The sequence below is a fragment of the Triturus cristatus genome, chromosome 4_1, assembly GCF_964204655.1.
Source record: "Triturus cristatus chromosome 4_1, aTriCri1.1, whole genome shotgun sequence".
NCBI classification, from domain to species: domain Eukaryota; kingdom Metazoa; phylum Chordata; class Amphibia; order Caudata; family Salamandridae; genus Triturus; species Triturus cristatus.
Window position 1 is genome coordinate 477,886,453 of NC_140585.1, and position 27,816 is coordinate 477,914,268.

The window sequence follows — 27,816 nt, forward strand, 5'->3', positions numbered from 1 at the left end:
TCATTATTTGGTGTGAATCCATCCATCAAGTTTCAAGAAATTTGTGTTTAAAAATAGTGCTCCTGGTTGGTTTGAAAGGGTTAAAAAAATGATTATATCTGGACAATTAGTCCCTCTGGAGTTCTACAGGACTCCCACAGTACAGTAAAAAGTGAGTTATTTTTTGTTTACCTTTTTGGTACCATGGGGATATGATTGCCTGGGTGCAACTTCAACAAAAATGCTTTGGCTACCATTACTGGACGCAGGTACTTGGGGCCTCATTTACAAGGCCATTGCGCTGCTGGTGCGTCCCCTTTTTTTGACGCAGCGGTGTCGCAGTTTGCCTGCCCATTTTTACAAGGCCACGTAGAATCACCCTGCATGACTTTTCATGGCCTTGTAAATATGGGCCCCTTTCATGCATTACTCTGCATCAAAGGGGCGTTCCATGGGTGCTGCTGTGGGTGTTCCCACGCAACATCATTGTAACCTGAGACATTCCCATATTTACAAAGTTTTGTAAAGCTGGGAATGCGTCCGAATACTATGCTTCCCCAGAGGAGGTATAGGAGTGGTGAAACAAGGAAAAAAATATATTTCTCCTCTTTTGTTTGCTCTTCTATGTGTGCTGCATTCTGCAGCAGACATAGAAGGAGGAAAATGCCATCAGTGATTGTTTTTGTGCATGAAGGAGCTGGTGCTCCTTCCCACACAAAAACAATCATGCCTGCAGTGCAGGCACCCTTGCAACATGATGCAATGGTGCCTGTGCTGGCGCATGGCATCCAACTGTGCACCAGCCTTGAAGAAAGCACACAGATGTGTTGTATTGTTGTTAATATGACACATCCCTGTTCTTTTACAATGATGCAGCTCGGCACAGAAAATGGCTTGCGGCTTTACGTTGCATTATTTTTCGTAAATGAGGCCCTTGGTCTCCATGTTCTGAAATTCATTTAAAAAAATATATAAGTGTGTAAGGTGCCTGTGACACCCTGGAACCTGTAAGGGGGACCGAGAGGAATCAGCCCAGGGGGCCAAAATAAGAAATCATGCCGCAGTTACTGTGGTTTTCCCTTGGAGCCCAGCACAACCATGAGGTGGCCCTATACTCGAGAGAGAGCTTTCCATGGAGCCCTGCAAGCTTTGCTGAGTGAAACTAGCACAATCCCGCAGCACCATGGTGTGACGCTTGGTCATTGTACCACAAGACTACTATGGTGCCAAAACGTAGAAAATTAAATAGATGAAACATTTGGGGTTGGGGTCTGTGAGGATCTGCCACCAGTGGCGGTTGGGTATGAGGCCTGGCCAGAACCCAGGACATGGGAGCAACCCCACGTCATGCATGCCTGAAAGCAATATACTGTGAGGTTGGGCATCTGCAGGTGACTGGACGCAGGAGATTTTGGGGTGAAAATCTGTGGGGGGGGTTGGCTGCCTGTGAATGGTTGGGCATAGGGCTTGGCTCCGGGCCAGGTCCTGCGGCCAACCCCCCCCCACTCACACACAAAGGCTATATGCAGCAGACGATTGTCTGTTCGCGGGTGGGCCCTATGGCCACCCCCACACCAAGAATTTCTGTCTGCCCACAGGGATTTAGTCACAGGACATAGCCACCATGTCTTACAGCCAACCCACTGCCCCACACAGCTCAAGAATATACATGGCAGGTGTTGGGTATCTTCGGGGTTTGGCTTCCCAAGAGAGGTTGGGTGTAATTCATGGCCTGAGGTCAGGCCCTAGGGCTAGCCTACAACTGCTCACAGATAAAAACTGTGCTCATCTGGGGAGTTGGGTGAATGTGTCTTAAAAAAACCTGAAATTGGCTTTGAGAAACAACGATTATAGTGAAGTTATAGCTGGGAATTGTAATATGATCTTACTTTGGGTTTAAAAAGACAGACTTTCACTGAAAAAAACAAAGTTTAACATGGTACTATAGTTAGGCATGGTAATAATGAAAAATGTAACATTTAAAAAACAAACAAACACTGAAATTCACAAGTTATAATTTGTTGAGCTAACTAAAACTTGGGACCATAATTTTCACTGCTTATGACCTCGTATATTACATCACTCATGAGTTGCTCCTTGTGCCCAGCCAACCCCCTGCTGGTGTCCAGCCCCCAACACTCTGCACATAGGCATGAACAAAGAGCCGGGCCTGTGCATGGTGTGAGGTGGCCATAGGACCTGGGCGACCATCCCACACCAAGCACCGCAGCGCTCAGATCCTGCTCCCGATACCATGCCGCACACGCCCTTCAGCCATGCACAACTGGCAGTTGGCACCAAGCCCTGTTCCCAAACCCGCAGGTGCTCAGCCTGTGCCATCCAAAGTGTGTGGGGGGTTGGCTGCAGGGCCTCACTTGTAGCCAGGCCATGAGCCCAACTCCCTGCCTTGCACTCCCTTCGGCCCTCCGCGGTATGCAGGTCGCTACAGGAACCCCCCTTGAGTACTCAAAAACTATAAAGAAATTTGACTCGACTCGCTCTGATTATTGTTGTGATAATATGTGCACGATGAAGGTTAACATTAACTGTTATAACATTGTTCTTGATTACAATGGCTGTAAGAGTACACATCATAACCAACCTTTGGCAAAGTCAATAAGTCAGGTAAAGGAACATATTCACAGACATGCTAAGACATGCTTGCAGAATTGCGTCCACAGAATCCTTAAATCTGTTTGTGTTGGCTTTTCCAGTGTGTGTCGTGCTGTAGAGAGCTGACCTCTGCGCAGACAAACAAGGAGGAGGTGAAATCATGGAATTAATTTGCAAGTACTAAAAGCTAAATTTGTGTCCCCCTAGAAAAATAAAGGAAAGCGTGGAGTGTTTCCCTGTCAAACTGAACAACATGATCCACATCCTGGCACATATGTCGCTCTCAAACCCTGCCAAGTCTGCTTCACAGCTCAATTCCCAGGAACCTTGTACTGTACAAGTTACTGACAGGTCAATTAGAAGAGCAACTGTTTTACGGTTCAGCAAAACACACGAAAGAGTAAGTACATCATCAATCCTAATCTTAAAAAGTTTTACTTAGCTCGAAAATTCTCCACTTAAAAGTTGTCGTTTACTCTAACATTTTCATTTTATAGTAAATTCAAAAATTAAATACTATTTCTGTGTACAGTAAGACCTGATAGTCCAAATTAAAAAAAGTCATAGTACTAAGAGTACGTGTTGTTATGCTGTTTGACAAACCAGTGTTGTGCGTTTGTTATCCATGGTGTCTTCCCGACCTCCATGTTCGAGTGCAGTCAGTTGGTGGTGGCTCTGTTCAGCAATCGGATGCTGTTGGTTCCTCATTTGATAAGAGTTAAGGTAGACAATAATAGCAATAACTGGACCTGAAGAGCAGAGGCTGGTGCGTGGAGTCTATACCTTCCTGTATCATACAAATGTTGTGCATCATATTGCCTAATAGAACTGATCACACTACTGGTAAAACAAAAGTCTTCACAGTCTGCCTCATACAATGTCTGGCTTACAACACGAGTCTAACCTTTACACGTCACGTACCTCCCATGAGCCATTGGGTGTAATCTCTTCACATGCTACTGAAGCACTGACTGCCAAAGACGGGAAAACCATGAACGCATGTATCCACCCCCCCCCCCCCGTGCCAGCCAATGTTTCTCGGAGCGTGTAAAATATGATTTATAAATCCTTTGGGATCTGATGATTCTGAAATGGAGGTGGTTAGAGTGCAAATTAAAATTAATTGGTGTATTATAAGATCATTTTAATATTTTCATAACATGGCAAGCTACATGCATGCAATGCGTTAACAATAGAAAACCCAGGGATCAATGGCTTTTATAAGGCCACAAAAGGTTCAACCTGCCTCTCTGTGTAGTATGTTCATCCTCACCCTTAAACAACTACCAATGCCTGATATTGATGTGAAAATCTTTGTTAGTGCTACTTCAGCTTGAAGGGAGCATGAGAATCAGTCCGATCTGTTTTGATGTGAGAGTCATGGTCATAGTCGCTGAACCTCTATTGTCTATGGGCCATATGTATCAAGCCTTTTTGCCGTTTGCAAACGGGCAGATTCTCAGAAATGCCCGTTTGCAAATTGGTAAAAGCCTTTTGGGATGTATCATCCAAAAAGGCCATCGCAAAATAGGGAATTGCAAAATTTGCAAATGCAATTAAGGAATTGCAAATTGCGATTCCTTAAATGCAATTCTGGAAGCACCAGAAATTTGCTATTTGTCCTTAAGGAATTGTAAATTACCACCAACTTCAAGTTGGTGGTAATTTGCGATTTTCTTTAAAAAAGCACTTTTTTGATTTTTTTAAAGTGCCATATGTCGCACATACATGCCCTTAGGACATGTATGTGCGCAAAATGTGCACACATGCATATTTCAGGGGTGAAACAGGGTGTCCTTTTGGCACCCTTGCAACCCTGAAGTTGCATTCTCAATTTGCGATTCTCTAATTCTCTGATTCTCTAGCAACCTGTGGCCGATGACCAGTGGAGCTGTCCTATACAGCTATAGAAGAATCTGGCCCTGGCTCACCCCTCGGCCAACAGCTACCCAGCCGACTGTCGGACTCTGTTTCTCCTCGTTGCTGGGTTGTGTTTCCTCCCCCCTCTCCCACTTCTTCCCTTTTTTATTCGTTATCTTCCTCTCCTACGCCTATCCTCTTTCCCCTCATTCTCTCCCCTTGCCTGCTTTTTTTTCTTATGTCTATTTTTGCTACTCTTGTAACACACGTAACTTCGCTCCTGCAACTCATGTAACTTGTAACTATGCTCTGGAACAATGTTCGTTCTTCATGTAAAGCGCTCTGATACCTCCGGGTCCAGCCAGCGCTATATAAAACTTTTAAAATAAATAAAATTAAATTAAATAAATAAATATATAATTGGTCATCGCAAATTGAGAATATCTACCCATTCATTCCTATGGGCCTCCGAACCTATAGGAATGAATGGGAAGGTATTCCTTATTTGCAAATCTCAATTTGCGATCCGCAAATAAGGAATATGTAGGATTTGAAAAATTGGGTGCAAATCCTACATATATTGCATTTTGAGATTCTCTAATTGCTATTCGCTAAAAATCGCTATTTGAGAATTGCGAAACTCTTTTTTTGATACATATGGCCCTTAATTCACCAATACAATACAGTACAATATCATTTATAAAGCGCTCGACTGCTTCTGAAGGAGCTTTCTAGCACTCACGGCAAGAGACCAGTAACGGAACTCACCAGATAATCGAGCCCAGAATCAAGAACCAACCAGACAGGCATTAAAAAAGAAAAGTTTTCAAATTCTTTCTAAAAACTGTTTCAGAAGTGACACAGCGTAGACTGAGAGAAAGAGAGTTCCAAAGCTTAGAGGTGAGATCTCCCCCTCTCCTAACTTTGCGAAACCAAGGAAGTTGAAGTAGCTTTAGATTATTAGATCTCAAGGCTCTTGCCTGATGGTAGGCCTTGAATCTCCGCCTTAGCTAAAGAGGTTCTTTTTGTTTGAATGCTCTGAAGGCAAAGGTTAAGAGCTTGAATTGGATCTATTTGGTTACAGGCAACGAATGTAGTTCCCGTAAGTGGGAAGTCACTGATTGTGTACAGGTATATTCAGCATCAGACAAGCAGCTGCATTTTGAATTGTCTGAAGGTCCTGAATCATATAAGCCGGTAGGCTTAAATATAGACTTAGTGTAGTCCACTTTTGAGGTCAACAATGAGTGAACAATAGTCTTGCACGTATATTTCTGAATAAAGTGCAACATTCTTTTAGAGATTTGAGTGTAGCAAAACAACTTGACAAATTTGCCTTAATTTGGGGTTCAAAAGAAAGATTAAAATGTAATTTAGCATCCAAATTTCTTACAGTTGTGGCAGGCAAAGGAGGAACTTCAAGCTCGCCTGGCCACCAGTTACAAGCATCAGGAGTGTGCTTTGCACTAAATAAAAGAATCTGTTTTATCAGAATTGAGCCTGAGGCAAATATTCTTCAACCAATCTACAACTGATTTAAGACACTGTATGAAGGAGTTCAGAGCATCCACATCATTCTCCTGAAAGGACTGAAGGTCCTGTGTGCTGTCTGCATATGAGACCACACTCAAGCCTCATGATTTAACAGCATTCGCTAAAGGCTCCAAATATACGTTGAACATGGTGGGCCTCAGCGCAGAGCCCTGCAGAACCCCACACGTGCTAAAGGTTTGGAGGTAGAAATATAAGAGGATAGAAATACTGCCTGTGTCCTATCTTTAATGAAAGATCTAAGCCTGGACAATGCTAGCCCTTGGATTCAAATTTTGCTAAGTCGCTGAGCAAAATTGAATAAGAAACCATGTCAAATGCTAAGGAAAAGTCCAGTCAAACCAACATTGCAGAGGCGGTCTGGTCAAGATTCTCCTTGATAAACTCAGTGACCTCATGCAGGGCAGATTTGGTACTGAATCTTGAGTGGAATCCAGATTGTGAATTGTGCAGAAGTTGATTGGATTCTAGGAAATCGGAGAGTTGTCTGTTGATAAACCACTCCAACAACTTAGCCACTAGAGGCAGAAGTGAGATAGGTCTAAAATATTGTATATCATTAGGATCAGATTCATTTTTTTTTCTTTCAAATAAAGGAAGCAGCTAACTCCTTGGAACAAAAGGAAGTTCCAATGAGGAATTCATCAGCTTGTTCTCAATGGGATTAACAAGAGGGGAAGTCAGCTATAAATTATCCGAAGGACATTGATCTAAGGGGATCCTAATTTTCATCTAGCTAGTTCAGAAATGGAGTTTTCCAGGGGTATATAGTTAAGGGCAGTAAGTAAAGGGCCAGAGAATGAAATAGAATCTGATCAGTATAACCCTGCACTCAATCAGAAATCAGAAAGACCCTCACATAACTTGATTGAAGGGGTATGTATGTGCTTGGCACTAGTGGGAGAGAAGAAATAATTTAAAATCTTCAAATATTTGCAAGGCCTATTAGATGTGGAGGCAATCGTGGAGGAGATATCAGCCTTATTGACCCTGCGAATGGATGTACAGAACTTTTACAGTGTTGCTTTATATAAAAAAATCACATGCCTGTCAAAATATTTCCTCCATTTACACCATAAAAGTTTGCATTTGCATTAATACTTCTCCTCTTTTAAAGTGGATGAGAACCATGAAGCAAAAGGCTTAGATCTCTTGGAAGCAGATATCCGGCCATTAAAACCAACAGCATCTAAATCTAAAGCGTCTGATAAATTGATAGGGATGGATTGTAATGCCTTAGCTAAGCAGTGTTCAGAAAAAATTTGCCAGGCTCCAAAGGTTTTGTGTGATGCAGCTTGCAGCCTGCTGGAAAAGGTTGTTAAATCCTTGAAAGGTATCAAAAATTGGTCAGAGCAGGTAAACTTTAGGGCAGGCTTGACCATAACAATTGAAGGATTCATAAAAAAAGTTCCAACATATGACCTGCCTTATGAGAGGGGCCATTCACTAATTGTTCTAAGTTGAATCCTTTTAAAGCCGACAAAAACTGCTGAGCAGCTCTACTATTCATATCATTTACATGTTGATTAAAATCCCCTATAACAATAAAGTTAGAGTGGAGCAATGACAATTGGCACAGTAAATCCATAAATGAGTGGAGGGAATCTGTTAAGCAGTCCGCTTGTCTATAAATTAGGGACCCAGATACAGAATAAGGTGCTAAAACAACTGTGAAAGACAATCCCTCAATGTTTGCTACATTTTGAGATTGAACAAGAAAGAGGATCGGTGCACTACTGCCACACCACACTCGTTTCTGTGCTCCAGATTAATATGCTGAATTTGAAACCCTGGGGGTAGCTAATGCATTATCAGCTGAAGAAAACTCAGCTAGGGGGCGTGGCCAGGGAGGCAATGGAGTAAGACATGACTCCCTTGCTCTCTAACCTTCTGGGGCCTGCCGTACTTCTAATTACTGCACCGGAGCACCTGCGGCTGATCCAGGGTGGTCCTGAAAGCTCCTGGAGACTATTGGAGCCTGGTGGATGAGTGTTTACGCACCCTTCGGCCCGATCAGGAGCGACTGATGGTAGCGGCCCCCATCTTGGCTCCGGAGGTCGCTGCATGCCTGCTGCACCCCGCTGCATGGGGAGACTTGTCTGCACCCGGCTGGTGAGGAGGATGACCAGGGCGGGTTCTGATCCTGTGGCGGCTGTCTGTGGTGGAGGGAGGCGGCTGCTGCGCCGCTCCACTGGTGGGCCCGAGGCTAGGCCCTGACACCGACGCCTCCTGCTGGATACATCTGAGGGCGTTCTTCACCCTCTCGCCGACTGACAGAGCAGACCGGAGGAGTGGTGAGCACCCCACAAGGTATTGGCCTACACGGGCTTCCTGGGCCAGGGAGGAGTAACTCAGCTCATCGGCGCTACGGAGGCCTGCAAGGGGGCCTGGCAGAGAGGCTGCTTCCTGTGGAGTGGAATTGGACCTGCCTCTCCCAGTACCACACCCATATTGGTAAGCAACCAGCGCTAGCTGGAGTCAGGGACACCGCCTGAGGGGGCCGCACTTCATGTGAGCGGCAGACACACAAGTGCAGTGTGGGGACTCTTACTCTCGGTGAGCACCTGGTGGGGCAGATAGAATGGCAGACCCCTCCACCTGGTGCACAACGGCCCCTGCAGCAATCTCCCACTAGGCCTGTGAAATTTACTGAATTGGTCTGGCAGGGCCTGTGATTGGGACGCTGCCCCAGGGACTAGACAGCGGGCCTGCGGATGGTGGTGGTGCCACAGGTGGTGTTTGCTGGGTGCTGGCGCTGGTTGCTGCCGGGGGCCTTTGCCCACCAGAGTTGGCTTGCCCATTGGTATGGTTATTTGGGGCGGTGCCCACCTTGTTGGAACACTCCTCCTTCTCCAGCGGCCTTGTCTGGATCCGGGGGAGTCAGGTAGTGTGGGCCTGCATACTAGTAAACTGAGTGGGGGGTTGACACCCTATGGGGAACCCAGCGAACCCCCACTTGCCATGCCCCACTCCAAGGCAACTAAAGACACCTCAGTGATGATCTTTTGGGGCAACACCTCACAGCAGGAGGTGTCATCGCACCCCCCAATGACTCCGGGTGTGACAGTGGGGGGGAGCCTTCAGCTCCAATCAATCAAGGATATATGGACCAATTTCTGCAGGAGATACGAGCCGACATCTCTTCGCTCAAAGTCGACTTCACAGCGGGCCTCCGGGACATCTGAAAAGAGGTGTCAGAAATTGACGACAGGGTGGATGACCTGGAGCGGACAGTTGACGTATGAGCCGAGGACCAGGAGATGCTCTGGCGGTGCATCAATTCATTGGAAGACCAGCATATCAAGCTGCAAACTAAGCAAGAGGACTTAGAAAATAGGAGCCGCCGTAACAACATCTGCATCCGGGGTGTCTCACCGGGGGCGGAGGGCATACACATTATGGCTTTTGCGGCTGAGCTCCTGTAGGCTGTCCGGTGAGATGATGGCACGTCCTTTCCTGCCCTAGATTGGGCCCATTGAGTCTCTCTGAGAAAGCGGAGAGCTGACAGCGGACCTGACATCTTAACCAGGGTGCACTTTTTCACCAAAAAGAACAAGACAGAACTTACTTTCCAAGGCCACACGATCCAACTGTACCAAGACCTCTCCCCAGTCACTCCCCGGAAACACCGCAACTTCAAGCCTGTTATGGACAATCTATGCGCCCTGGGAAAACGCTACCAATGAGCCACCCGTTCGCTCTCTTTTTCCGGTGGGACAGCAGGCACTGCTCGCTACACTCATTGGCTGAGGCCAGGGAGATACTGGGGCTGCCAGAGTAATCTTTTACCAGCGATGGTCTGCCACGACCCGGTTCACTGGGACATGAACTAAAACCCAAATGAGCTAGGGTCCCCCAATGTCGCACCAACAAACAGCACGCTGTTCACTCCTCCCAGGATGCCAAGCAGGATGTGATTAATCACCTCAGAGCACTCGGCAGAAAGGCCTCTTCTGATCATTCGACTGCTGGCTCTGTATAAACGCATGGTAGTACAAAGACAGATTCAAATTTACCTCTACGCCGCACCTTCCCCGTGCTGCCCTATCACTACTGGAAGTAGGCCCCGGGGGAACGGGGAGCTCTGAGGATAAGATCCTGTTGTTCCCTTTGGGTTGCTGATGGCCACCCCCCACCGACTTACTCTCCCAGAGGGTGACTCCTCTAGTGGGATTGGAGCGAGTCGGCACCGGTCTCCGCATATGGAAGAATTCATAGTTAGACCCGGTTGGTCTCTTGTTTTTACTTGTTCTCCTTTGATTTTTCCCTGCATTTGGACATTAGGCAACACAGGTTTATGGCGAAGAGGCATTTGTGGCTGCATGTGGCGGGGAGAGGTCATGGGATATGGCTGGGGGCACATGGTTCGGGGAAGGGGCAGATGTGGGGTTCCACATGAGCCCAGTGTTGGCACAGGGGCTAAATCTGATAGCGTCATGGGGTGCCGGAGACAGGGATGGCCTCTTTTCCCCAGAACAATATGAGCGTCCCAGTTTTGCTCCTGGTGCAGTCCAAAACCTCTTCTGGTAAACCCACTGACCCCCCGTCTGCCCTGAGCGACCTTAAACTGCTTTCTTTAAACATTCAAGGCCTGAACTCTCTGAACAAACGTAAGCAAATTTGGAACTATGTGCTAGAACAGGACCCAGATTTCTTAATTCTCCAAGGTAGATCTAAACTGCATGACACATCCCAAGTACCCCAGGTGGCACTGGGCATACGCCACCTCCAAAACCCTAGACGTAGGCATCCTATGCAAAGCCACCTTTTGCACTATTGTGGTCAAAGAGACACAGGACATTTTTTATCTCTTCAGTTACTCCAGGGACACCAGTCGCTCACGCTGCTCAACATATACGCTCCCAACACCTCCCAAGACGCATTTATTAGACATATCTTACAGGAACAACTGGTAGAAGGAGACTTGAAAGTCTGTGGGGGTTTTAACCTGGTCTGGAACCCCTCTCTGGATAGAAGTTCTGCGACATTCCAAAACACAGGCACGATGACTGTGAATCTTAAATGGGATATGGAAGGCTACAGGCTTATAGATGTGTGATGATATAGGCACCCTGGCATGAGGGATTACTCCTTCTACTCACATATCCACTCCTCCTACTCCCGCATAGATTATGCTTTTGTCACATCTTCCATTCTGCGCCGCCTTTACACAGTAGAGCTCTCAGATCTCTTTATCTGATCACACCCACTTAGCCCTCGCTTGGGATGCTGGTACTCGTCATGAACACACCCCGCTCTGGCACCAGGCCCACCCCTATTGCGCGACCCTGTGGATGTGGCAGAGATACGAAAGGGCATTGTAGAATACTTTTGTCTTTTCTGCCTGAAATCTCCCTACATACACTTTGGGATGGCTTAAAAGCTGTTATCAGGGGTAATATCATGATCATAGCCAGGACGGAACTTGTGGCAGAGATTGAGAAGCAGGATCGCCTGGATAAGGCAGCCCCCACCCGCCGAACCAAGAGACAACTGGCCCTATTACGCGGCCAATTACATGCACACCACATGGGCAGAGCTGAGCGCGCCCTTTTGTGGCTACGCCAAAGATACTATGTGGGCAGCAATAAAATGGGGAAACTTGGTGCGTAAACTACGCCGCCACAAGCGTGCTAAGTCTCATGTTGCTAAGCTGCCACTGCATGAAGCGGCATAGGTAACAGCAGAGAGAGATAAGCTGGAAGCTTTTTGAGCCTATGACCAGCAACTGTATTTCCTTTCCCCTACAAGGCTTCACACATCTTACTGAATGCGACTGGGAACCCTTATCCTTACACCACGCAGCCCTCCTGGACACCCCCATCACTGCAGACGAGCTGCGCCATGCAGTCCGAGCCCTTCCCCTTGGCAATGTCCCCGGGCCCGACCGGCTTCCGGTACTCTTTTACTGCCTGTTCATTCCTCTGCTACAGGAGTACCTCCTGACCCTGTTCAACTCCTTTTTGCAAGACACTGGACTCACCCCCACAATGGGAATGGCAGAGATCTTGCTCATCCCCAAAGCAGGGAAAGATCCTGGCCAATGCTCCTCACATCGACCAATAGCCCTCCTTAACTCGAATGCCAAACTTTTTTCTTTATTAAAATCCTTGCAACATGTCTTGACCCATATTTACCAGACCTCATCAACCCTGACCAGGTGGGGTTTATTCGCCAGTGACAAGGGGCTGATAACATACGGCACAATGCCTACTTAATAGAGAAAGTTTGCAGACTTGACATACCCGCCTGTCTTCTCTCGCTTGAGGTGGAGAAAGCGTTTGACAGGGTGGACTGGACATATCTCCGCGGTGCTCCACAAGATCGGGTTGGGACAGACAATTATCTCCAAAATCATGGCGTCTTCGGTAGCTCCGACTGCTCACGTTTGAGTGAATGGGAGGACTATGAGCCTGATTCCCCTAGGGTGGGGCACACGGCAGGGGTGCCCGCTTTCACCCCTGCTCTTTGCCTTGTCAATAGAATCCTTGGCTATTTGCGTCCAGGCTCCTGAAGGGATCAAGGGCATCTCCTTTGGGGCGCCGGAGCATAAGATCAATCTATTTGATGATGACCTCTTTCTCACCCTCGCTCACCCCGTGGCCTCGCTCCCCAACGTCATAGAAAACTTGCAGTCCTTTACAGCTATCTGTGGCTTCAAGGTCAACATGATTAAGTCTTTCGTTCTCAATCTTACCCTTCCAACCACGGAGGCCAAGGCATTACAAGACTTCACTGCCTTCCAATGGTCATTTGACTCCATCAAGTATTTGGGTCTTGATATTATCCCCAATCTTTCAACATGGTCTCAAGCTAATTGGTCCCCCGTCTGTCACTCGATTCTGGTGGAACTGCAGAGGTAGAAGCCCCTCCATATCTCCTGGTTGGGGCGTATCAACGCTATCAAAATGAACATACTCCCACCGGTTCTACACGTCTTTCAGACACTGCACACGTTGATCCCGCAGGAGGAAATTTAACGCCTCCAGAAAGAGCTACGCACTTTCATATGGACTAAGAAGCCTCCTTGCATAGCTCACTCACTACTGATGTGGTCCAGTGACAGGGGTGGACTGGCATGTCAAAACCTGTTGGAATACTACTGGGCGGCGCACCTGGAAGTACATCTCCGAGTGGGTGGTGCGCGAGAGTGAGAAGCACTGTTTGCACATGGACCGGGTGGTAGCGTGACGGCCTGTATGGGACCTAGCCTGGCTGTCCAAATGAGATTACACACCCAGTGCCTATGCTGCAGCCCGGACCAGGGCGGTATTAGACATCTGGGACAGAATTGCATTGAAAAGGTGACTCACTTCCTTACATCTCCCAACACACCCATAACACGTAATCCGGCCTTCCCCCCGGTCTGCCGACACTTGTCTTCTGCCACTGGGTGGAAGGGGACTGCCGGACACTCAGCGACTTGTTTTTCAGAGCATCCATCAGGTCCTTTGAGAACTGGAGGGCAGATTTTGCTCTCCCTGCCATGGCCTGCCACCAATACCTCCAGTTGCGGCATTGGGGAACGCATACTGGGATATACGCAGCCCCTCACCCCTTTCAAGAAGTTAGTATGTGCCTTTTATGGCTCTAAAGGGCTGATCTCCAGAACTTATCAAGTGCTCCAACGTTCAACCTGGGGCCTTACGCATAGCTACCAGGTTGTGTGGTAAGACGATGCCCTTGGGGGGATAAACACTAAACAATGGGAAACACTATGGCTAGATATCCCTAAAACCTATTGCAGTCTCGGGGAGGACAAAACTGTGTATAAATTGAAGATCCGATGGTATCATACGCCCACTCATCTAGCAACTATTCTACCGTACTCTTTGCCACATTTGGTGGTCTTGCAAGGTGATTACAACCTTTTGGAAGGAGGTTTTGGGCCACATTAAGGGCATTCTGGGCTTCCCGCTCAGTTGCCTCCCCTGCACAACCATCTTATGCATACGCCCGGCATTGCTGCTATGACCCAGGCTGATTGGGTGTTAGCTCATAGCATGTGCCTGGAAACAAAAGTCACCCCCCTCTGTGGCACAGTGGTTCGCTTGAACATGGCAACTTCTGGCAATGGAACAGCTGTCACACAGCTTAGCTAACCCCGATAAGAAGTTTCAGCAGATATGGCAACGCCTTATGCTCTATCGCGCACACACATAGAATTCACATGCTTCAAACCCTCCAAACTTTGAGCACTTCAGCTTTTCGAACCCTCACTAGTCCTGGGATCCCCCACGCGCGCCACTGGTGCCTGGGCTGTGGCCCCCCTCCTCACTGCACAATTTTGTGCTTTGCTACTATCTCATAGACAAAACTCTCTCCGACTTGTTGGAAGTTATTTTGTAAGATGTTTTTCATTACTTCACAGGCATTACCATGATTTTAGATGCCTCCACATACCAGGCGGTACAGCTGCCATTAGCGTAATGCCAATAACGCTCCCATGGTCGGGTGATGGGCTGTGACATAGCTTCTGGGACCTACCGCTATATGCCTAAAGGGTTTAGGCGTTTCTCATTCATTACATATCAGTTGTAGCAAGGAAATATTGGATGTACCATATATACCGATATCTCCTAGCGAATCGGTTTCAATGCTGTATTTGCCATACCAATGCGGCCGGCACAATATAGTTGTTGGCGACTTGCTGTGCGTCACTTGTACTGTTTTCTTAGATCTATTACTCATGGATAAGCAGCCGGCACGACCAGGGTTGTAGCCGACGCGATATATTTCCCACTGCTAGTCACACTGCTAACAATAAAACTTTATTAAAAAAAAAAAGAGAACTCGTTTAGCCAGGTGTCCATTAAATAAATATTAGGTCCCAATTATCTTCTAATAATAAATTCAAAATGTATAAATCATGTTTAGGAAAGGAACTACAGTATGAGGCAGGTCAAAAAGGAAATACCCGAGGCGGAAGCCTCCTGAGGTCCATTGGAAGCAGGAAGGTCAGCTTTATTAGCACTGTTGGGGGTTCCAAGTTGGGTCTTATTGGCAGTAACGATCGATTGCGAACCAACAGCAAGGATGTTTATACATGAAGTAGTTACACGATTTGTAAAGATAATTAAACTGATAAGAGCACAATACGTTTTGTAAATTAGGCAATTAATTCCTAGATTATACCTGAGGGGAAGTACTCTGGCAGGGCACACGGGCAGCATGATTGGTACTTGGCGCGCTCCGGACAAGCCCGGATGGGAGACTCTTAGTTGATCAAGCCTCCCACCGTCAATGTGAGGGTTATGGTCACAACTGTTTCAATTTAAGCCTAGTCTCTCATGAGCTAATGATGTTGATTAGTCATACTTAACAAACGTCCTGCAGCTTAAATATATTTTAAGTGCTGATTGGTCCACTTTAAAACCTATGCTCGCTCAAAGTTGCCTAAAGGCGAGCAATGTTCTGGATGAGTGTCTTCTATTAATAAAGACAGACAGCATTGAATGTTTCCTCAATAATTTCATTTTAATTATGAACCATGCTACTTGATACTTAGGGGCAGATTTACAAGCCTCTTGCGCCACTTTTGCGTCACATTTAACATGGGAAAGGTGATGCAAAAGTGTCGCAAGGGGCTTGTAAATCTGCCCCTTAAAGTTTAACATTCTTCAATTATTATAGTTTCATAATCAACGCTTTCAGTTCAACGTGTTTCAGAACTACGTGGCCCGTCATCAGGAGAATGTATATCATGCATTTGATGCACAAGACGCTGGAACAGAGCAAAAACAACAACATATTTAACACATCGTCTCTCAGAACACAATTCTGTATAAGTTCTCGAAATATATACTCTCATCCCTTCTGGTGTTTCGCAGTTTCCAAAGGAGTGTAACCTGTAGCTATTAGAAGACGCACAGGTCATGGATGTCCCCTTTCGCCACTCCTTTCGCTGCTGGCCCTTTAGCTCATAGCAGCGACAAAATGTGACTCATCACTGGTCATTAAAATAGATAAACAACAAAGACAAGTTAAATGTTTCCTACACACAGATAATATTATCTTGACACTATCAGCCTGAGACATCTCTCCCAGCATGTTCTCATTGATAGATGACGTTTCCCAGTTCTCTTGCTACAAGATAAATTGGAGCAAAAGTGAGGTCTTGCCCGTGTCTTGGTATACAATAAAGGCTAGAATACATGGATATGACATGAAATCAGCCCTTAAAGGATTACAACTCTAAGGAAGTTTTGTTGCTGTAGGCTTAGTGGAAATGGTTGAAGATGATCTGAACTCACTACTGAATTCCATGCAAAATGACTTTGTGAAGTGGACACAATTAGACTTATATTTATGGGGGCGGGCACAAGCAGTTAACGATGGTAGTGCCACAGAATCTCATTTCAGTTGAGTTTTTGGCATGCTGCCACTGCAGATAAATAATAAGTAATTTGCATGGGGGATGGCTCACCTATGATTTAAAAAAATAGACAGGCTACACACCAGCACTCAATCCGGAGCACTGAGGATGCTGCATGTTGTTGCTTTATATCAAGTGCATCAATTATCACAACTGGCAGACTTTTTACAACATCCCTGGAATAGGCCTATCAACACCACATTTAAAAAGATGAGGGATGCATGGAAAATTGCAGATAAGAAAACAAGATTGAATTCATAGCTAGATCATTTGGCACCTCGAAGGCATAACTCGGGGATCCACATTGGAGGAACCACAGTATGCTGGAAAGAGTGGAAAGATGGAGGTCAGCTGATACTAAATGACCTGTGGACTTGAGAGACAACCAGTCTATAAAACTCTTCACCATGTTGAGGACTACCAGACACAGGTATGGCAATATTATCAGTTAGTGCATTGGCTTCGGAACTGACTAGGCTCTCACACAGTAGATATTTCCAAATCACCAGTATCCAGAAGTCATGAGGTTTGGCGTCAAGCTTATAGAGAGTACTCATAGTGATTTATTTTAACAAATATACGATAACTCCAGTTGTTGGAAATGCAGACAGTCTAACTATGACCTGTTTCAATTTCATTATGCATTTTCTTTACTAAATACTAATGGCGAGGAAACCATATTCATTTATATCATATTTCTGTGCCATGTAGTCTTCAATTTGGGCATCTAATAAAAGATCAATCAAGTGGGTATAATTTATAAGTCCCATCTTTTAATTCATCTCAGGGTGACAAAATTCAGGGCAGGGAAATGACTTAAGCACCAATTCCAATTTCTGATCTAATATTTGCATCAAAAACAATTGGTATGTGGCTACAAAAATGTATATATCTAGTAATATTACAAAACATTCAAAACGGTGTTGGTTAATTAAGATAGATTACTGGCAAACAGGCCACCCACCTCTAAGACAGAGCTCTAAATTACTTCTCAGATCACTAGGATTTTTTGGGCCTGCTTGGATAAAATGTTCAAGTAAATAAATTAGTTCTGTGTAAAACAAGAGTCAATTGACCGATTGTTAGACCTATCAGCCTTAGGATGCTCTTCACACAAACTTGGTGCTTTACTTCTGTGTTTGCTTAATTCGTTTTTGCTGGCCTCAGGACTCTTCAAACGTTACCACTGCTAACCAGTGCTAACTGCTTGTGCACTCTCTTTAAACATGGTAATATTGTCTTGCAACCAATTGGCACATTTAGTTTATGTGTAAGTCCCTTTTAAAGTGGTACTACCTGTTCCCAGGACCTGTACATCAACTGCCATTTGTGGGCCTGCAGCACTTATTGTACCACCACATAAGAAGCTTTGTTAAACATGATTCTGGCCTGCCATTGAAGTACAATTTCGATCTGGCAAAATAAACCTTTAGCCTTGCCTACATCCTCCTTTTTAATACATATAAGTCACCCCTAGTGTAGGCCCTAAACAGCCAACTGAGAAAGGTACAGTGTGTTAAAAAAGTTTGACGTGTACCTTCAACCTTTACATGTCCTGGTAGTGAAAACTCTTAAATTAGTTTTTCACCACTGCCGGGTCTGTCTTCCCCAAAGGATAACATTGTGTTATCTTATTACATTTAGTAAGTGATAACTTTCAGTTTGGAGCAGGTCAGAATGTCGAGGTTGGTCTTTAAAGAATTGTCATTTGCACTGATACCGTTGGTTTTTATGTCACAAATCTGAAACTGCTTCTTTTAGAAAGTTGCCATTATCTTGTCCCAACCCTGCAGCCTGTATTCTGGGTTCACATGACTAGATGTATCTAGCAGTTGGTCCTTGTGTATTACTCCCAGACTATGAGACATAGGGGGAAATGGTGTTGTCAGGCTGAGTCTTCACTGACCTGATTGGAGGGGTGGAGCTGCCATCTACCACACTTGCACATCACAAAGCCTCTCCCTCCACACACTTACAAAGGGCTTCATACCAGTCTTTTGTGCACCCAGACAAGCTGGGGCTAGGGCATAGAGGCAGAATATTCTAAACATCTCTGGGGGGAGGACTCTAGAAGTTTCTCCCACTTCAAAGTGGGAACCAGGTGTAAATAGTGGACCTTTAGACCCTACTATTCAGTACACATCTGGACGTGTGGGAGAATCAGAAGAAGGGTTGCTGTGCTGCTCTGCTGCAAGAAGCACTGCTACTCCGCTGCCCTGCTTGCTGACTGATAAGGACTGGACCTACATCATGAACTCAGGACCACCAGAGTGACTCTAAGGGTTAGTTGGCTGGCCTCTTGATCAGAGCTTTTGGGACAATAAAGGATCCAACCACCTTGAACCCTGCACCAGGTGCTTTGCTAGCCCAGCTGTGGTGTTTTGGGCAGAAATAATGCAATGCAATGCATCTCCCCACAGCTCTGCATCGGAACTGCTGCTGGGCAACTCATGCCCAATGCAGGACCCAACAACTCTTTTGAAACACTGTTGTGTGACACTTCCATGTTGCAGGGCCTTGCATCGGTACCTCGCAGCTCCCTGGGAACCTCAGCTGCGGAACACATCCTCAACACAGGGCCTTGCATCACAGCCTGTTGTTCCTTGGAACTGCCACTGCACGACGCATCCTCAACGCAGGACCTCACATCGCAGCCCGCAGCATTGGAACCGCCACTGCACGTCAAATTCTCAACTCCGGATCTAACAATGCTCCACTACCAGGATTTAAGGTAGTTTGCTCAGCAGGCCTAACTTGGTCCCTGTACCTGGCCTAGGCTCCATTGTGGTCAGCCTGAACTTGTGACTTTGTCCTGATCCAGTGTGATCAGATATCCACAGTGGGCACTTTGCACTTTTAAGCATTATTCTTACCAAAATCTTTAAAATTGCATGTCTACAATTCGACTGATTAGATTTTTGTCATTTTTGAGAGAAATATTTAAAAAAATTCTACTCCCTTTTTTCAAGTTGATCGTGAATTTTTCTTGTGATGTGTTAAAGTGCTGCATATGTGCTTTAGACATTGCCTCTAAGTTATGCCTGGTTGCATTATCGCCAAGCTACCAGAAGGTTAAGCACAGGTTAATTTGGGGTTTGCTTGTGTTTCTCCCTGACACAAATTGTGGTTGCTGCTTGAGTAGGATTTCACACCACCTCAACCAGTAACTCAGTTTCTCACACTTATTTATTAAATGTAATTGCTCAAGACACCAATGCTATGGTAGAAGGACAAAAAATATACTTTTACAATCACAGGTCCTTTATATGTTGTTTGCTAAGGGTACTTTCTAAGGCAGTGGATCTTAACCTCTAATAATATAGGTAAATCAGGAAGCGCGAGGAACTGGAATACTGCAAAAGAAGTGGGAACAAATATGGAAGGCTTGTGGAGTGAGTAGCAATTCGAAAGTACAGTAGCAATACACCAACGAGATTAACCACTTCTCTTTTATACTGTGAGATCTACCCTGTTCTTGGAGTATGGACGGAAAATACCTGTGCCCTCATGAGTGGCTCAATGCTGTTAAGATACAAATATTTCTAATAAAATAGTGACCATATGTTGCATCTTGCATGCAATGTCGTACTTTGCTTCCTAAAATAATGTAAAATAAGCAAAGACCTTGCAGGTACTTTTCATTATGAAGGACTCATTTAGATAACCGAGAAAATGCAGAGAAGCATAAATAAGCCAAAGTTTTCATACTAAAAAAGTAACTCTTGAATCTATGAATCCATCACAGTTTTTTCTGTGCAATGTTTCATTTGAATTATGACCTTAGTAGATGTATATACATTTATATTATCACTTCTTTCTGTTATCTTTCTTTAGCTTTATTTGGTGCAAGTTTTAAGAAGCAATGGGACAGTGTCCCTAACAGAAAAGACATTCACCCAGTTCCTAGAGCTACATAGCCAGTTGCAGTATCATTTTCCAGGACTTGTTCTTCCAGTGTAAGTTACGTTCTTCTCTTGGACTGTATTATTTTGTTTACATTAGGATTCTCATATTTGTCAAATTATATTCCTCAAAATTGGCAAATTGGAACTCGTGGCAAAGTATGATTAAAAATGTACTATTTTTGTTTTCGTTTTTAAAATCCCTTTCTGTAATGTAGCCTACCATGTAGGCGATTAAGCCCTTTTGCGTCTGCAATATGATTGCGAGAAAAAAGGGAGTGAAACGTCAACATTACTTTGGGATGCTGCACTGAAGAGAGAACTCTATCCCTAGCATCTGGATGTTCACTTCCCATGTCGCTGTAACATCTGCCTTAATGAGGGCCACAACACCCTCCATACTACCTCTGCTCACACACAATCTGTACCTGGCCCTGCATTTCTTTCCTTGTTAGTCATGGCAATCAGTTTGTGGTGCCAATAATGATGGAGAAAGACATTCTGAGTGCACCATTTCACCTAGGGAAAATATATCCATCAGGTTTGAGCTGTGTTTTTAGAGGATATTGTGCTTTATCCTACAGATGATCTGTGCTTATGTCCACACCTTTGGGTCCCTCCAAGTCATGCAGCCCAGTGCCTAGCTTCGGCCCCCACCTTTCACCATTGTTAGAAGTGACTGGTAGACTATTGTTGGGATCTTATATGTGATTTAAAAAATCAGCTAAGGTGGAATTTGTGCATTTTGTAAATGCTCTTGATCATTCAGCAAGCTCCATCCTCTATCAGGTTGCACTTCCAAAACACCTAGCTAGATCCCAGGCACTCATAAGTTTCAATGGCCTTTGGAAGCTGCATCTTCCATAGCTATTACTTAAATAGAATTGCACTATTGTCCTTGATGCTGGACCACACACTCAGTTCCTGGTGGTTTGGGAAGCGAAGCCTTTTATTGTAGTGTTCCTCGAACCCTCGAGTAGATCCAATATAGTCCCTATTTCTTGGAGTTTTTGGGAAGTGGCATGTTTATTAGAGTAATTCTACAACTGTTAATGAGGCACCCTGAAACACTTGACTTAAAGAGCTCTACTTTGTTGGGTTGCATCTCCAACCTTTCTGGGTTCATTCTATAAACTCTGAAAATTGGTGACTCAGAGAATCCATGTTGTCTGCAGGGTTGCACCTACGCTGTTTTGGTTGGACCCCATAGACCTTTAATGTTTGATGCTTTGGAAACCGGAATCTTCCATTTACACAAACAACCAATACTTTGGGCGGTTCCTACAGATTCTTAAAATTTCTTTAAAAGTTGTTACTTCTGGAGCATTGCATTTGCAAACCTTCTCAGTGGATTCCATGGGGTTTGTGGAAGCTGTATCTTCAATAGGGTCATACTTCTGTAGATTGCGGGTTCTTCATGACATATATTTTTAATTCAAGTAATTTAAATAAGTTGTGCCGTCGCATTCCATGATGTCACTTAGCAAACAGAAGCATCTAAACCCCTCTCAAAGTTCTGTGATGCCCTTACTCTTCACTGAGACTCCTTGCACTCCCAATCATTCCCCTTCCCATGCATTCACTCACACATCTACCTCTCAATTAATATTATTCTTTCCTTTTCACACCCTTTCCTACTTTATCCTCTCCTGACTAACCCGCCTTTCATCTCTAATTTATATTAACCCCACTCATCATCACCTGACACTTAGGACATCCTCCTTGCTTATGTAATTTTTTCTGAACTAGCAAACACACACTTCCACATATTCTTCTTGCTGACAATCGGTGCTTTTGAATATCCCCACCCCAGATCCCCCTCCTAAATTCCCCCTCCACCTAGTCATGCAATAATACAGTAATGCTGAAACCGAAAATGGAAACCACCTCCCTATAGCCCTATATATTATCATGTTGAGTGAACCATCCTGCCACAGCCTGTCCTTCATACCTCTCCAATCCAATCACACACCTACCCTGTTACCGCTTCATAATCTCTACTCAGCCTTCTGAAATCTGACCCCTCCCTCCATTTACCACCAAGCAATACTGTAGTAATGTGCTTAGTAATGTGCATAGTAATGTCCTTTATTGTATGTGCTTTGCTTAGGCCTCAATCTCATTGTATTCTTTTGAGCAACACTATGGTGATAGAACCTGGTGTTGCTGACCTGCTCTGGGCTGAGTCAGTTGCACCTGGCACAGCCTGCTTGATGGATGGGACCTTTTCCTTCTAAGAATAAACTTACTTCTTCATCATCTTGGACTCTCCTGGTGAATGATTACTTTAATGTTACACTTGCGACGAGCGAAAGAAACCAACACCTGTGTACCTTTTTTTTCACTGCACCTACTTGGAATTCAACTTTATCACTACTCTATGCAGAAGGGTGTGCAGTCCCAACATCTTTAACATTTTCATCAAATCTTCTCAAGAATTATACCTCTGTGCTGGTGTCGCACAAGTGCTATGTGAGTTTACAAACCCCTTTGTTTTGACTCTTCACCTTGGGGTTACCATCTTTCTTTTGGGAGCTTCCTGCGTCTGCTCTACCATTTTCAGTAATACAATCCATCTCTTCTCTTGGCTGGGAAAAATCGCCGCACACTTCACCCTTAAACTTCCTGGGTTGGGAGATTTAGGTGCAGGCTCCACCATGTTCCCAATGGATTTGTGAAGTGATGACTGTATTATTACTTGCCTTGTCGTGTTTTGGGAGCAACCGCCGCACGCCTCACCCTTAAATCTCTGGGTTGGGAGGCTTCAGAGTGGGCTCACTCGCGATTTAGACAAGTTTACCTTCCTTTCTGCTTCTGAGCTGTTTCAAGAATATATTTTTAACCCATACTTGGATGTGAGACTTTTGGGAAGCTTTTTGAAGCTCTGTGTGTGGTCCTCATTTAATTGGTGTTGGTACTCTAAAGGCAACAACAACTGAATTCCTAACAGTCGCAAGCTTTTGTTTCCCTTTGAATTTGCTTAGCGCCACTGACATCGCACGCCTCGGGGTTTCTACTGGATGCACGCTCCTTTCTAATTGTGTTATTACTCGACCCACCTGGCATCAGAACACTCGGCTGATCTGAACGCACCTTCTTGCACACACTACTCCTTGCGCACATTGCTCTCCTTCTCACAAGATCCTGACGTCGTCACTGTGAGAAGTTGGCCTGGTAGGTGCTGTCCACTAGTTATAGTGGGCACCTTGCACCAGTCCAAACAACCCCTTATTGATGATAGGTTAAAGACAACCTTTATTGAAAGCTATCCTAGTGGTAGCTATGGAGAGCAGCCGTCTGGCTAAGTCTTGAAGGAATGTAAAGCAGCTTGTTTTACCAGTCTATAATCTCTTGAATGGCTAAATGAAAGGAAACCACACCAGGTATATATAAAATATATGTATTTATTACTAAACACATCCTACTAGTCTGTCAGGGAAGCAAAAACCGTCGCTACCCTCTATTTGCCTCAGAAAAGATCTCGAGTGACGGTTAAACCCTCCTGCTGTAATGTTTGGACAAATGCCTATTAGAGATCAAGCGCACCATTTCAAGATGGCCGCTTGACTCATCAGAACAATCTAAGTACTGTTTGACGCACGGGATCTCGCGAGATACGAGGTTTCGTGCGTCAGCGAAGAGCGTTCTCATGCGCACTTCAATTTAGTCCTCTGTGAGAGAAGTTGTGTTTTGGGTGAACTCCGTAGTTTTTGAGTGAATTCAAGTGTGCGTCACAGGCTGTGGCGAATTCTTCCGTAAACTCAGAAGAGGCATTGTGAGAGTGAAATTCCGAGTTCCAGTCATATAGGAATATTCCTCACAGTGCGTCCGAGAGCCTTCAGTGAAAGAAGAGATAAATAATTTCCAGAAGAGAAAAAAGCAGTATTATTCCCAGAAGAACTTAGCAGCCCTCCTGCTCTGCGGAAAATCGTCGAGTTTGAGGGAGTTTAAGAATTCAAGTCCAGACTTCCAGAAACAAGTAAGGTCAGCCGTAGAAGACTAGAACTTGTACTCATTTGCTGAAAGTAAGAGACCACGCTGCCAGGCGTACTTCCCCCCTTCGAATCTCCCCGCTTGCGTTCTTCCCTATTCTCTCCTTCCTAACTTTCCTTCACTTCCCTTTTTGCGCGCTTCCATTTGAATGCCAAGAATTGCCTGTGGATTACATCACCAGAAGCAGAACTATAGTCCATTAAGACTCTGTGATCATTCCACTAATCACCAAGAGCAGAGCAGTCTTCGCTAATTATAGAACCCCCTTGATAATCATTCAGTCAGACTACACAAGGTAAGAGAATAGAAGGGGAGGCGAAGGAGTAAGAGACCTGAGGAGGGAATAGGTAATCACCTGACTGAATAATATCTCTTTGTGCATTAGGTTGATAGAAACACATGCCAGAAGTAGTCAGCTGAATCAGAAGAGGAGCTCAAACTCCAGCAAACCTGGGTAGGGAAGGTAACAACAAGAGAGAACCCAAGCAGTCAGGTATTTAGAGTAAATAAGAGTTAAGTGATTTCTCCCTCTGTGCATTAGGTACTCCAGACAACAATATCAAGAACAGAAAGAAAAGGAGTCCAGAAAAGCTCGAGTGTCTCTTCTTGTCCCATTCCCCTTTCCCCCTGCCTGGAGCCATTGTATTCAACAGTGCGTTCCGGGAGGTGGGCATTGGGAGCTAGCAGCGTTCTGCCTCCGTGGGAATTCCGACACAGCTTCTGACAGATTGAAGTGCCGTTAATTTCCCCACCTGGGCAGAATGGCTGAAGGTTTTAGTTTGAAGGCATTAGGGGAAATGTTGGAGGGAATTCAGCGGGAATTAGGAGCCCTAAATGAAGAAAATAAGAATTTAAGACAGGAGCTGTTAATTTCCCGACAGGAAACCACACAATTGTCCCAGAGAGTTAGTGAGATCTCCACTGGAACACTTCCCGCCTCGACCTTTTCTGGTAGTGCCCAACCAGCTCAAGACCCACACACTGTAGCTCAAGTAATTCATTCGGTTTCCCCCTTGATTCCATTGGCCCCTCCCGAAAGATTTCATGGAGACCCTCAAAAGGCTCAACTTTTTCTAACCCAATGTTCTTTACACTTCATGTGTCGCTCCACCCTTTTCCCTGATGCTCAGTCACGGGTAGCCTTCATTTTATCCTATTTGGGGGGTGATGCAGCGAATTGGGCCATGCCTTTAGTTTCCAGAGATGACCCCTTCCTATATGATTTTGAACGTTTCAAGACAGAATTCCTTAGGATTTTTGATAGACGCAGAATTTCCCAGGCTACAGATAATGAGTTGTTAGAATTGCGTCAAGGGAACAGAGATCTTCTTACTTACCTAACTCAATTTAATAAATTATTGGTGGAAACAAATTGGCCCGAGGAGAAAAGATCAGCCCTATTCTATCGGGGTTTACGAGATGAGATTAAGGATACTCTAGCACAGATTCCTAACAGACCCACAGAATTCTCTGAGTTGGTAGATCTAGTTCTGGAAATTGACTTTCGAAGTTCAGAAAGAAGAGGAGAAAGGAAAACCAGAGAGTTTCGCTGGAACCTTCCCCGGTTTGACAGAGCAAGGTCGGATACGAGTAAGGGTCCGGGAGGAGCTGCAGAAAGTGAACCCATGCAGATAGGATCTGTTCGTGGGCCTTTAAGCAAGGAAGAAAAGGAACTAAGAAGACAAAAGAAGTTATGCATGTATTGTGGGGGTCCGGGACACTTTGTGAAAGAGTGTCCGAAAAGACCGAAGACGGTTAGTCAGGGAAACTTTCAAAACCATCTGTAGGCGGAGTCGCTCAGGTGGCGCAAATGGAAGATCAGACTCCAGAAGTTCATCAAGTCATGAATACCCTTCAGACCCTGACGCCGCATTTAATTCTGCATATGACCTTGAAGTTTCGAGATCAAGAATTTGGTGGTGTGGCCATTATGATTGATTCCGGGGCCACCGGCAATTTTTGTGACATCAAATATGCGAAAAGGATGGGAATTTTGGCTGTGCGCAAGGAACAAAAGGAGTCTGTTCGTGCTGTAGACGGGACCGATCTATCTTCAGGCCCAATCACGCATCACACTGAGTTGGTGGAACTGATCCAGGTAAATGGTCATCATGAGATCCTTCAATTTAATTTGATTGACGCCCCTCAGTTCCAGATAATTTTGGGTCTTCCTTGGCTCACATTACATAATCCAACGATAGATTGGGAAAATCGGTCAGTCAATATGGATTCAATCTTCTGCTCCGAACATTGTTTCGATTCCCCATCCAAGATTTCAGAACCATCCCTGGCCACCTTGTTATCGTTTGGTGGAGAATCAATTGGGGTCATAGACACCTTAGACATTCCATCTGAATATGCAGAATTCCAAGATGTTTTCAGTGAAAAGGAAGCGGAACGACTTCCGCCACATCGTTCTTACGACTGCACCATTGAGTTGGAACCAGGAGCTGCGCTGCCCTGCAGTCGAATCTATGCGTTGACAGAAGCAGAGAATGGCTATCTCAAGGAGTTCCTGGATCGCTATTTAGCCAACGGATTCATTAGACCGTCACAGTCTCCAGTATCCTCTCCGCTCTTTTTCATTCCGAAGAAGGAAGGCTCCTTGAGGACATGCATCGATTATCGTGCTATCAATCGGGTCACCGTCAAGAACCGTTACCCGTTGCCACTGATTTCCGTTCTCCTCGACCAGATTAAAGATGCTCAAATATTCACTAAATTGGATCTTCGAGGGGCATACCATTTAATTCGCATGAAGGAAGGGCACGAATGGAAAACCGCTTTCAGGACCAAATACGGGCTATTTGAATATCAGGTAATGCCCTTTGGCCTATGCAATGCCCCGGCAGCTTTTCAGCACTTTATTAATGACATTATGGGAGATTTGGTGGATAAGGTGGCAGTAATATATCTTGATGACATCTTGATATATTCCAAGAATACCGAAGAACATCCTGGGCATGTCAAGTCGGTTCTAGAAAGGCTTCGTCAGCATCAGCTCTACGTCAAACTAGAGAAGTGTGCTTTTAGTGTGCAGACGGTGGAGTTCTTGGGATTCGTTTTATCCCCAGGAGGAATCTTGATGGATGCTAAGAAGGTTCAAGCGGTGGTGGACTGGCCATCGCCAAAAGATGTCAAAGAGATTCAGCGATTCTTAGGATTTGCTAACTTCTATCGTCGGTTTATCCAGGGATTCTCGCAGAAGATCATCCCCATCACCAAACTACTCAAGAAAGGAGTGAAGTTCAGTTGGACCACAGAGGCAGAACAAGCCTTCGAATATTTGAAGTCCAGCTTTACCTCGGCACCCATCTTGCTACACGCAGATCCTAGTGAACCCTTTTTTGTGGAAGCAGATGCCTCCGATCAAGCAATAGGTGGAGTCCTGTCTCAGCGGCACAAATCCACTGGACAACTGCACCCCGTGGCGTATCATTCCCGGAAATTAAATCCAGCTGAAATTAATTACACCATCGCGGAAAAAGAACTGTTGGCGGTGAAGGATGCGTTCACGGAGTGGAGACACCATTTACTCGGGGC

The 27,816-nt window shown here is 45.2% G+C and overlaps 1 protein-coding gene across 11 annotated transcripts in view; it reads left to right on the forward strand.

The window, feature by feature from the left end:
• The window catches only part of PIK3C2G (phosphatidylinositol-4-phosphate 3-kinase catalytic subunit type 2 gamma), a 2,048,585-nt gene that overhangs the window by 1,812,896 nt on the left and 207,873 nt on the right, over positions 1 to 27,816 (forward strand). For all 11 annotated transcript variants that reach the window (XM_085652678.1, XM_085652687.1, XM_085652677.1 and 8 more), the window contains 2 exons: positions 2,800 to 2,992; positions 20,213 to 20,334. In XM_085652678.1, the coding sequence (XP_085508804.1) occupies positions 2,800 to 2,992; positions 20,213 to 20,334 (315 nt within the window). The remainder of the gene's footprint in view (positions 1 to 2,799; positions 2,993 to 20,212; positions 20,335 to 27,816) is intronic.